The sequence below is a fragment of the Trichoderma breve genome, chromosome 5, assembly GCF_028502605.1.
Source record: "Trichoderma breve strain T069 chromosome 5, whole genome shotgun sequence".
Classification (NCBI taxonomy): Eukaryota; Fungi; Ascomycota; class Sordariomycetes; order Hypocreales; family Hypocreaceae; genus Trichoderma; species Trichoderma breve.
The window spans coordinates 618,970-631,524 of NC_079236.1; the positions used below are offsets into that span (position 1 = coordinate 618,970).

The 12,555-nt window shown below is 47.0% G+C and overlaps 3 protein-coding genes across 3 annotated transcripts; 2 read left to right on the forward strand and 1 right to left on the reverse strand.

The window, feature by feature from the left end:
• Positions 1 to 556: 556 nt before the first annotated feature.
• On the reverse strand, positions 557 to 2,578 carry T069G_07894 (cytochrome p450 domain-containing protein; the record flags this gene model as incomplete). The annotated part of the gene is made up of 6 exons (XM_056175104.1): positions 557 to 858; positions 898 to 1,120; positions 1,160 to 1,540; positions 1,647 to 2,110; positions 2,164 to 2,314; positions 2,441 to 2,578. The coding sequence occupies 6 exons, from the start codon at positions 2,576 to 2,578 to the stop codon at positions 557 to 559; spliced, it is 1,659 nt and encodes a 552-aa protein (XP_056026053.1).
• Positions 2,579 to 3,571: 993 nt separating this feature from the next.
• Positions 3,572 to 4,647, forward strand: T069G_07895 (ubiA prenyltransferase family domain-containing protein; the record flags this gene model as incomplete). The annotated part of the gene is made up of 4 exons (XM_056175105.1): positions 3,572 to 3,664; positions 3,764 to 3,832; positions 3,881 to 4,470; positions 4,536 to 4,647. The coding sequence occupies 4 exons, from the start codon at positions 3,572 to 3,574 to the stop codon at positions 4,645 to 4,647; spliced, it is 864 nt and encodes a 287-aa protein (XP_056026054.1).
• Positions 4,648 to 8,454: 3,807 nt separating this feature from the next.
• On the forward strand, positions 8,455 to 9,767 carry T069G_07896 (short chain dehydrogenase domain-containing protein; the record flags this gene model as incomplete). Its single annotated transcript, XM_056175106.1, has 3 exons — positions 8,455 to 8,744; positions 8,930 to 9,111; positions 9,364 to 9,767. The coding sequence occupies 3 exons, from the start codon at positions 8,455 to 8,457 to the stop codon at positions 9,765 to 9,767; spliced, it is 876 nt and encodes a 291-aa protein (XP_056026055.1).
• Positions 9,768 to 12,555: the final 2,788 nt, after the last annotated feature.

The window sequence follows — 12,555 nt, forward strand, 5'->3', positions numbered from 1 at the left end:
AGCAAAGGGATGATCGATATCTAGCCTCTTCAGTCTCAAAGAATTATGTATCCTCGTCAAGAAGAGAGAACAATCACACGAGGTAAGAAATCAGCACTTTAATTTGGGTTGCTCCTAAAAGAGAATGTAGATTAGCCAGGTCGGGCAGGCAACCGAGTCAGTCGGTCAACGAAATCGGGAGACTTTGGGAGTCATGTACCCTGCTTCTTTCGCAAACGAGGGCCCATCAAGCATTCTGTTCCAGATGACAACGCCAAGTTAATTAATTGTCGACTTTCTAATTGATCGATGCACAATCCCTCTTTTAAGTACATTTACCCAGTCCCCATCAGTCTGTATAGTCCAGCTACTTGGTAGGATATACCTCAGCGGAGTGATTAATATGACGGTGGTGTGCTTCCATTCTATATCTCCTGGTTTTTTGCCTTGGTCTTCGATCACTTCCAGGCAAAATATAAGGTTATTTATGCGTAATAAACACGACATAGTCATCTAGCACCTATTTTAGTCTTCGCATCAACAAGTGTCTTGCTCTCAGGCCAATACAGTACTCCAATTATGCAGCCAACTCCTCTCTATATCGGAATTGCAGCATTGGTCCTTTCTGTGAACTGACAAACCGGTCATACAGCTGAAACTCGGTCTTGCATCCCCTGCCTTCCTGGGCATCTCCAATTCCTTCACCCATGTTGCTGCTGGGATCCAGGCGAATATCCAACAGCCAGATGAGGCGAGCTAAAGCGATGGACATCTCCTGGTAAGCCAGGTATTTTCCAATACAGCTACTACGGCCGCCACCAAATGGGGTGAATCCATAAGATTGTCCCACTGCTGGTCGCATTTTGGATGATTCCTTGCCTGACACTGGGACAGAACCGTCTTTTAGTCCTTTGATACGTTCCTCAGGCAACCAGCGCTCAGGCGCATAGGTTAACGGCTCGGCAAAGTTGTCTTCGCTGTGATGCATAGAATAGTGCGGTATTCCCAAGTTCACGCCCGCTGGGAAATATTCGCCGTCAACCGTCAATCCCCCAGGGCCTACGACTCGTGGCAAGATGCTTGGGACGGGGGGTGACATGCGCATAGCCTCATCAATACAGGCAGGCAAGTACGCAATCCTCTGAAGTTCCGCAGAAGCAAATCGTATAGGACACTTTACGTTGGATCCCTTCTTTCCTACGTCTTCAGGCGATAGGGGGAAAGCTTCACGAATTTCGCGGGTCAGACGTTTAAGTGTACGGGGATTGTGGGTCAGATAAAACAAGGTCGAAGTTGTCGCCGTGATCATGCCATCTGTACCACCAATGATGAAAAGACTCGCTTCAGAAATGAGTTCTTCTGTAGAGAAGGTATTGCCAGTCTTGGGATCGCGCGATGCGAGAAGTGCTTGCCAAATATCTCTGTACGGCATAGATGATTGCTCCAGGCGCCAGAGGGCGAAAGATCGACTGACTGACATCAAGTTGCCCACGCCAACGATGAGTTCTTTGAACAATACCTTGTGTAGATTGCAGAAAAAGAGGGATTGCATATGGCCCACCTTGAGGGCAAAATGTTAGCCAGTTGAATAATATCGTGGATCTCTCATTACCGTTATTTATTCCTCTGTAAATGAAACGCCGAAACGCCGCTTTGATTTGACTTACCAAGTGGATTCCAGCGACACCGTTGGGTAAATCTTTAACAAAGTGTCGATACTTTGGATCTCTTTGGACATTCCATGTTCGGCCAAAAGTCACAGAGCCCATGATATCGGCAATACAGAAAGCGACAGCGTATGACATGTCTTTACCTGGGCTCCAGCCATGCTCTCCTTGTGATTTGCTCCCAGCTCCCTCGCCAATGATGCTGATAAACTCATCAAGGTGTGGCGTTACTTGGTCTTCGAATTCTTTAACCGCAGCCGGTGTAATGGCAGTCATATTGACTCGGCGCCTGAAAGCATGCGCCTTGTGGTCCACAGTGGTGAGAGACATCTCTGCTCCGAAGAAGCGCTTGAAAGAGCCATACGCATCAGCCTTGAAAGTGTTGGAATTGACATCGTGAAGATCTCGAGACGCCCTTGCAGAGTTGATTGATAGTCGGTTAGGTCCAAATCGAACGAATTTCCCTTTGAGCATAAGTTGACGAGTCAAAATGGCGTATCAATGACAAGAAACGTACCATATTTCTTGTGCTGCTTATCAAGCTCGAGATGGCGGCCTCCCTCGGCGATCCAATAAACAGTGTACCAGTCAGTGAGCGACGCGATCAAAGGTCCTGGATATTTGGCGAGAGGATGAAAAGCGAGCTTGTAGACTAGATTCGAGAAGAACTATGGCAAACAACCACATTAGCGCTCAATGAAAAGTAAAATAGCGCGATGTGAAACGGTGTTTGGATAGTTCTTGATCTGAATGACTTGAAAACGCGGAAAATTTGAGTAGTGCATTCAACGCACCCATTCAAAGAAGATGATAGCTGCGGCTTGTGTATACCAAAGAAGGTTACGAGGTTGCTGCAAGTGGAAATATGACAATGTGGCTAGTCCTAGGCAGATGCTTGCGAAGGCGCAAGCAGGGATAATGTGAAAGGCCATGGCTAGGGGCTGTTTCTCAGTGAGATTGAACGGAGTTTTCGGAAGGAGATGCGGTCATTGGCGGCAATGTCTACTCCTGGAGGATAAATAGAGCTCTTTGCTGAAAACTACGGTAAATCGTATTATTGACACCTGATATCAGCCTGGGTCATCGAAACTTCAGGTATCGGCCTCATGTGATGACAGGAAGAGGCGATGGTCATGGGTTGGATCTGATGATTTGCAGGAATAGAGTATCTGGAGGCGGTCAATTTGCTTATATGGTAGAACTGTCTGGAGAATACATAGATTGGTCAGCATACTGACCGAGGAGCGAACAGAATCGTGTTTGCTACCTGCTCATTCGTGCTACCATACTCCGTACTCCGTACACCATTAAGAATGAAAGCACAAGCATCGGTATTAGCAGGGGGGCGGGGCGTGTGCTTCACTATTGAGGGGGTACAAGTAATTGAAGTTAATAAGATGACCCACAACACAATGAGTGTGGGCTATCCGTTTGTCCAAGCGTGGTGATGTTGGCTTCTGAGCTGGAAGTTGTTCAAAGACTCTGTTGTGAGAGTTGAATGACTTCAATCGAAAGTCTCCGGCTCCTCCTACTGTAGAAATAGAGCTATATTAGTGTATCACAGCTTAGAGTGAGACGGAATCGCGGGATCGTCATTCATTGTCACATCTCTCTCCACAAAAACCACACAGCACAGACCTGGAAAGATGATCATGAAAAAGGCACCGTGGATCCTGGTCTCCTTAAAAGTCGGGGCCATGTAGTGAAGTGGTGCAATGCCCTCTTTCATGCTCTTGGTTTAAATTGGAAGAGAATGGTCAATAGAGTGAACGTGCGCCGGGTATGAGAATATGTACATATAGCTCGGCCAGATCCGCTCCCCCTGTTAGTAGTTCAACTTCTTCGTCTTGGTAAAGAAGTATATCCCATGCCTCACTCATCTTGCTGGGCAAGCCTCAACTATTTCCCCTCCCGTTGTGCAAGCCATGGACAATTACACGTTGTTAGAAAAGGGAGTCACAACTCCGGGCCCAATCGCCATTGAGATTGCTGATGTAGAACAAACTCATAATCTGTCTGTAAGTAAGAGTTGGGTCCCAGTCAGCATATACCACTCTTATGCTCGTTAAAACTATGGGAATATGATTAGGTGCTGACATTTTCTAACTCTGATACAGAGTCGATCTCTATTGTATCATCTGAAGACACTTTTTCTTTTCACCAAAAGCGATTTCAAAACAGTCATTGTACCACAGAGCATATTCGCCATTACAGCAGCATTATCGACAACAAAGCTGACCACGGCACACTTCGGAGAGGGCGAGTTCCCAGATGTATGGACTATAGCTTCTCGCATGCCGTTGATGCTCATGTGGATTTGGGTGAATCTCTTGGTTGAAGATATCGCCAACCAGCGTCTTGGAGGGTCTGTTGTGGAAGACGCAATCAACAAACCATGGAGGCCGTTGCCTTCGGGTCGGATTTCTCCAGAGCAAGCACGAGACTGGCTCCTCGTCGCCATTCTGGCCGCAATGGGCTTGAGTATCTTGTCTGGCGGCTACACAGCGAGCATCACGTTAATGGCCTTCGTTTGGATGTACAACGACCTAGATGGTAGCAATAGCGGCATCTGGATTCGAAATGCGCTGAACGCAGGTGGTCTCATGTGCTTCAGCTGGGGCGCATTAGCCTCGCTCTCTGGAGGAGAATTGCTGCCAGAAGGTTTCGCTTGGATCATGGCGACGGGAGCTATCATAATGACAACAGTCCACGCACAGGACCTGCCAGACATTGAGGGGGATATGGCTCGTGGGAGACAGACGGTGCCCCTGCTGTACGGCGAGGCCGCGGCACGAATATCACTAGCAGTCATGGTTAGTTTCTGGTCGGTAGCGTGTCCGTTCTTCTGGAATGCTTCTTCATGGGGATGGGCAGCATCGACAAGCATAGGGGGTGCAATGTCAGTGCTGGCGTTGAAGAATATGGGCCAGTGGTGGGACGAGGTGGTGTGGAAGCTGTGGTGCCTCTGGGTGGCGGCGCTGTATCTTCTGCCAGCATTTAAAAGGTAAACCAATAATAAAAAAAAGAGAATATGATTTAATGATTCAGTCCCATTGTTCTCCCATGTCCTTGCATATGCTTCATAAGCATTAGTGGTGGATGAGGGTGTGAGCTGCGTGTGAGCAGTGGCCACATGTCATAGTAGTATGCATGAGTGGATTGAGGACAGGTTCGGTAACAAATGCAACGTTTGGATGGAGTACGCTCCGTCGGATTTCTCTGCGGTCATGCAGGCACCGGCTTCTTGAAGTACAAGGTGTTCCTGTAAGTGCTTATGTGTGAGGTCAAGGCCATGGATCCAAGGGGTCTGCAGGCAGGCCACTTGGTCCCAATTGAACTTGGCCAAACTGTTCCTGCAGAATCAATACTCCAGCAGAATGTAAAAACTTTCTGTCCATCATATATCCATCTTATTGTGGAGAAAGCCGGAAGCAAAGCCCAAACAGGTTCCCAGGGTGTGTCTCAGATATGCACGTACAAGTGCACCTACACGTCAGGGTTGATATGGGGCTGGCCAAACCTGAAGAATATTCCAGAAGAGAGAAGAGATGTCAGAGACAAAGGTAACCAGGCAGGGAGAAGAGTACTCGGATGTTACGGCGGCGTCATGACACTGTAAACGACAGGTACGACCGGATGCCGTCTTGCATGTCTATCATAAAAGGGGGCTCCTCCATGTGCTGTCTTGAACCGCGATCTACAACGTGCATGCCGTGTTTACGATACAGGTCAATAATACCCCACAGACTGCCGTGTTTGGGCAATACACGCATGAATCAGGCAAGTTAACTATTCGAAGACTCACGTATTTCTTCCACAGGGTTCCCCTTCTAGGGAGGACTCGTGTTGGTCTCGCACATCTAACATATTGTCACCTTCCGTTCCTCCGAGGGTTTGGCACCAACTAGCCACATGGTCGTAGACCTAACAACATAAATGAACAATATATATCTTTTACCAAGACGAATTAAGCCAATATGAGACCTCTGGCGGTGTTTATCGATCCCGCCACGGCGGGTCGGAAACTGGCCGCATCACGCACATGCAAGACGTCAGCGTAAGACCCAGTAATTACAGGGCCACGAAGCGCAAGTCGGGCTCTAGCAAAACACCGAACCATAACGGGGTTTGTCTCCAGTATCCCGCAGTATCAACTGATTGATTATACGAATAAGCACGCCTCCCTAAGACTGACAGCGGCCACCGAGGCCGGGAAAGCGTTTCGTAAATACGGAGTACGAGCCGCGCATTTCTTCTCACTCGAAAGCTCACCATCTGTTTATTTTCCTGTGGACAAGCTTATTTAAGCTTTCTGTTCTCTTTTCTTTCCTCTTATTTTCCCGTTCTGCCCTTTTTTTTTTTTTCCTTTTCTTCTTTTCTTTAGTCCATATGTTGAGAAGTGGTTCGTAACCACCAGATTCTTTGCATATCGGATATATTGGCGTTGAGGCTGTCTACCGGCGTCGCCGTGGCTTCTAAGTCCAAATAAAGAAGAAGAAGGATCGGCCAATTCCCAGTTCGGAAACCGATGGTCTCCGTCATAGTTGGTCAAACCACGCAAAAGACCTCAAGGCCATGCATGCGGCCCGTGGTGGTGCTTTTCAATGGGGCTTTCTGCATAAACGCCATTCCATGGTATTGGTACAGGGTCTGTCTACTTGTAACTACGATATAATACGATATACCTTACACCGTAACTAACATAGAACTACAATGGTAGGCATGCGGCTAAATAGAGCTGCATTGAGTAAAGAGACTCAATTGTTATTTAAGAAGCCTTGTATCTTGAGGTCCTACCGCTCTGTATTCCGTATTGCATGTTTCATGTAGGGCTACTCATAAGTTTGATCTACGGCGAAGAGGGGCAGCGAAGAATCTCTCATAGAAGCAAGTGACGTTCTTTGCCGATCCCCGGCCCCGGTAGCAAGCCAGTCGCTTGGACGGCCCGTTTGCGGCTTCACTAGCACGGAGATGCCCGTGCCTAGATCGAGCGGTGCGCATACAAAGTAGCATGTCCGGGCAGTAATACTCCGGACGGAGCTAAGCGCTAATTACGCCGATGAAAAGATCGCATATGCTACCGACATGAATGGCCCAATACTCCTTGGCTTCATTATTCCTTTCAATGTTGAACATCTTGTGAGCCCTGCCTCCCGGCTACAAAACTGGTCTCCTAGAGATATGATGCTTCTATACTACAAGAAGAGATGGAGAAGTAATTTTGGAGACATACTTTACACATGAAATACATTCCGTGGATTCGGATGATACTGGTTGCCTTCCAACAGCTCATAATGAGCCAACCACTGCCTAGCATACATGTTTCTACATACTAACATCGCTCTGCTATCATAAGTATATTTCGTCTAGGCATGTATATACTCACAAAGTGCACATTTCACCTCGTTCCAGGCATATTTATCATGCAAGAGAGAGATTCAATCCACTGCAAAATGGTCCGCATGGGGTGCAGTTATTGGGAACCATGATCTGCGAACTTTTTTTTACGTCAAATTGCACCAATTTACGTTTCACTGTAGACACTAAGCTTTCCGCATCAATTCCGCAAGTGATGCTGTAATGGAGGGAAAACTGGAGCCAAATCCTGCGAGTTTTATAGTCTGCATTTGCGACTTGATCGTTTGATGTAAACATCATGCACAAGAGCGGATATCAGAACCGCTCCAGTGGGAGCTGAAGCCGAGTTCATTCACAGTACTATGTCCTCTATTGCCTTCTCAGTAGATGATTCTCAGGTCTCCGGCCTCACATGCTATCGTTTATCCCATCCCAGAAGTTATAACAGGCTGAAAGACAGTAAATCATGTCAGTGGTGAAAGCGCGATTACTTGTATGCTATACCCTCACTGACATGTGAACCCTGAAAATTTGTATAATTGCGTGAGTGGAGGCGGCGGTCTCCAACCACATGCCCTGTAGTTCGAAGGAATTATATGGGCCGTTCCCAAGGGCATGCATCCTAAGCTAAGGCATGTGCGTAGTCCGAATAGGCAAGCCGGAGCAGCATCTTGCATCCCCTAGTGTCGTTTGCCCTGGACGTCCCGCGCAGTTTCGGAGTGTGCACATCGACAGTACATGTAACATAGTGAAAAGAAAAGACGTAGGGACAGAGTCCCTTTGCATAACGGGTATGGAACCGATTTTATTGCTCCAAAATGGTCGTATCCTCCATGAGACAGCCAACAGTTGTAGCAGTACAGATTGTAGCAATACAGGTTGTAACAATATCAGTTAACAGTTGTTGGCTCTAATCTAGACCAACATGATGCCTCAATTCTCCTCTTTTTCCCCGCCATTTTCGATCCTTCTTCGATTACCAACAGAATTATTTATAAGCGACTTACCAGTTTCAACTTTCAGAAATTTATTTAGACTTGATGTGCTGAATTGAGGCCCCTCTCTTCTGTTGTCAACCTTTCTTGGCACATAAATCCTCCCCCACCGCAGCTCTTCAAGGTCCTTCTCCACTCTGCCGGAATCTCATCAATACTACTACAACACCACAGGGATAGAAGACAAATCGTACGCCGACGCTGTAACTGCAGTGTATTGCCAAAAGAGAGAATAAAGGGAGAAAAGAAACCCTAAAAGCTAGCAAAGGAATCCCACCCCATGATCGGTCAACCGGGCTTCGCCTATCTCACTAACAACATTCAGACACCCTCCAGGGCTGCCACGCCCAGTCCGTGCTTACACGCATACGTGTAGATCATACTACGCTGCCAATTGCATTCACCTTCTTCCTGGAGAAACTACCAAATAAAGACAAATTATATCGGTGTAAATGATGACTGCTTTAACGTGGTTCATCACCGGCTGCTCTAGCGGGTTCGGCGAAATCCTAGTACGCCAGCTCCGCGCCGCCGGCGATAATGTTATAGCCACAGGTCGCAATGCCGATACGAAGCTTTCCCATCTCAAAGACACTGGAGCAGTGATTCTCGATCTGGATGTCACGGCGCCTGCCGCCGAAATCCAGACCAAAATCGGCGAAGCTTGGAAGATTTATCCAGGGGGCATCGACGTTGTGGTCAATAATGCTGGCTTCATCGTCAGCGGAGCGATTGAGGAGCTAACGTAAGTAGATATCTATCAGTACACCCTTTATTGACTTTGCTCATTAGCGATATGCATACTTGTAATTGCCCTTTGACATCACACATTCCATCTTCGCATTAACACCCTCCTAACCTATCTCCGTAACACGTTTCTGCAATGTAGTATTATACTAATCAGCCCTAAACATCCTGGGGCATGGCCAGGCAAGAAGACATGGACTCTTCTTTTAAAGTGAATTTCCATGGTCCACTCAACATCACCCGTGCTATCCTCCCTCGTTTCAGGGCAAAGAACAAGGGTACGCTTCTATATGTAGGCTCTCAAGCGGCGTGGCATGCCGATCCCAGTGCTGGCAGCTATTGTGCAGCCAAGTTTGCTCTATCAGGTATGTGTCCATTCTCGATTGCCTGCCTTTACAAGGAGAACTGGAAGGTGGGAAGATCAATATGGTCTCCTTGAACACCCATCCTACCTCACTTATTGAAACGAGCACGGTGAATCACGGATCCGGTAATGACCCATATCGTTTCTCTGCCGGCCGTGTCCCAATGGCCACCCATGTTCCAATCGAAAATACACGATTTAGGCAATTCGCTTACATTCATGGGCCATGCATACTAATTCTAGCCAAATTCAGGAGCTGTCGAATGTCTCGCCAAAGAATTGGCCATCTTCTCCCCTGGCGTCAAGGTTCTCATGGTCGATCCTGGGTACTTCCCCACCAAGGTGTTTTCCAACATCAGTCATGTCGAGGCCCGCAACCCCGACTATGCTCAATTCAATGCTGGCGTTCGGCAGTTTGAAGCCTCGCTCGTTGGGAAAGAACCTGGTGATGCCGACAAAGCCGTGACGCGAATGATTGAGCTCGTCAAGGGCACTGGAATGGCTGCTGGGAAGCAGATCCCTCTGCGAGTACCCTTGGGGTCGGACGGCTGGGAAAGGGTCAAAACAAAATGCGAAGAGACGATCAAGATTTGCGAAGAATGGGAGGAGGTTGCCAAAAGCACAGATTACACGGCGGTAGATGCGGCTGTGAACTGATACTAGACCTTGGTTGGTTCTTAATGAAGGATCCATCTAACGGGGATAGCATAGCTGTGGATCGTCTTAGTAACATGAAAACTCCTTCACAACTCGGCGTTATGCAAACTCACAATAAAATTCCGCTCAATATTCGATTCATCTTTCAAGGCTCATGCTACTCCATGCCAAGTGAAAAGTTGATCACTATATGCTTCACATAAGTAAGTTGATGAAGTCGTTAAGTCGACTAAACCTCTTGAGCCGGGGCAACCAAAATCACATTAAACTGAACCAGGACGGTAATTTGCAATTAGAACAGTATCATGAATGAATGACTTTCATCGCCAACCACCCCATGGAGACACTAGGAGAAGATTAAAGTCATTCCGCCTCCTGCTTGGCCTTAAATGATCCTATCCCTGTGGTTTCTGACGGTCGACCATGTTGTGCGAGAGTCGAGTAGTGTAATAGACGTGCTGGATGGCGTTAAAGTTACGTGAGAGCCAATTGTACAGCACATTTCTTGTACCCGCGAGATTGCTGCCATCACGAGGTGTCGAATACTAGATATGTCTTCACACCGAAGGAGCTTTTTTGATCGCGTCTTTTTGACAACGTGGGATCACCAGAGCTTGCAGATAGTAGCCGCAGGGGCTATTTTAGCAGACAGAAAATGATATGATAGCATTCAAGAATAACTAGAAACGTAAGCGGGAGGAAAGCGGACGCCAAACACGCTCAAATTCTCGCCATTCTTGCAGTGACCGTCCCTCCTTCGCAAATGTAGATAGACAATCAGCGATCCCAGCCTTTTCCGCGTCAGCAGTTTGACGAACTGCACTACAGTACGAGTAGTTTACATGGTAACTCCGTCTTTATACATCTCTCTGGGTGGACCAGCGATGCCTAACTTTATATATACATGATGAGCCTCCAAATATATATATATGGAATCAGCTTGGTAGCACTGGTATAGATGAGAGGTTGAGTATATATGCATTACTGATCGTGATGCCACCGGAATCACTTCAATGCGCTCTAGCACGCTTATGTCTCTGTTGGATACGGGACATATTTAGGTGAGAACTGTATACTAGTTGATGATATGAGAAATGGAGAGGACTTGGTCTAGTGATTCGTGATTTACATACCATCGTTAGACTTACTACAAGATAGACCCTCCAAAAAGACGTCATTGAAGAAAAATTCCAATAAAAGCATAAAATTAGTAAATTACTTGCCCCGTAGACCCCGCATACATTACTATCCCGCACTTCCACTAGGAATATTATTAGCAACAAGACGTCAATCTGATACCCATCTTTCGCAAATGCTCATTTTGACTCTCTTCATAGTCATCACCACAACCTCTCTATATACCGATCCACGGAAAATAGACATGCAGTTTCTGCCTCAAGCTACCTAGTTAAATACAAAACTTTTACCATTGCCAATGGAGAGATTTGGAGAAAGGGATATTGCGCGCGGCGCCAATTCACTCTATCCTCCCGGGTAAGCGGCGCATGTTTCTTAAGAGCCCATGTGTTATATTGTAAAGATGGCAAAGCGAAGATATCCGTCATCTATGAGACTGAACATACACAGCATACCCAAGAACAATTCAGGGACGGCACAGATAGTTGCCAACTGGAGCTCTGCATTGCTGCCGTTAAGTACAGCCGAGTGCGCGCAGGATAGTGCGTCCAATTATCTGACTGCAGTGCAATACAGGGTTTCTCCTCTTTTCAACAGTCTGCCCATTGATTCCTCTCACTTTGATCCAATGGAATACCCAACATCTTATTACATATGCTATTAATGGGCGTTTTACCTCTGCCGGCGTCACAATCCATCTTCAGCGGGGCCGCCTCCGAGCCGGACCCGGTGTATCGGTATCCACATATCGGCGTATCCATCGCGCTTCCGGCAAGCGGTCTCTTTTACAAGGCGTATCAATATTGGCATTCCTATGTAGGGTCAATGAGAAAGATTAGAATATGAAAGAATCCAGTCTGCCTCATTAACGAATTCTCAAGATCAGTGTCTTTTTATTGGCTATTCCATCATAGCGAAATCCCAAAGTCCCGTGCCCACACCCTCGCCCGGCGCGTGGGGGCACTGTTTGCACAAGTTCACGAGAATATTAAAATCCCCTTTAAACAATTATGCCATATCACCAAATCGATCTTCTCGCGTGGAATCATCACATTTGCCTACCATGACGGAATTTCTGCCTCGCATGGTAGTGAGAGGTCTCAAGACAGCCATTAGGGACTAATAAGGAGATTGGCCTGTGTTGGGCTGAGACATGTGTATCTAATACAAAGTGCCTCTCACGATACGAAATTTATCTCAATTTTTTTGTAATACATAATTTTTCGATGATCAATCGGACAGGGGTGCCACACCATCTATGTGCCCAACCACAGCCGCAAGCTCGCTGCCATTGACTACATGTAGGTTTTACCCCTTGGCTTCAGAGCAAACAGTATTTTCGCAAGCGCCATTAATGAACTCTTGTCACAAGAGATCAAACAGGATTCCAGTAAATTTTTATATCAACACTTAAGGAAACAAGAGCAAAGGGGAGAAAGCTACAAGGCGTGGGAGTGTAACCTCAACCGTTGTCTCAATTTTCACCTCCGCGTAGCGCGGGGAAGGAAATAAGACACGTTGGCATTTTTCGACCCCGAGCACCGCACTATTCGCAATCATCACTTACAAATGATTACCCTTCAAACTTCCCGTAAACCCGAGAGTATCTGCCGTCCAAATCTCTCCATTGATAGGCCAGAGCCCCTCTCAT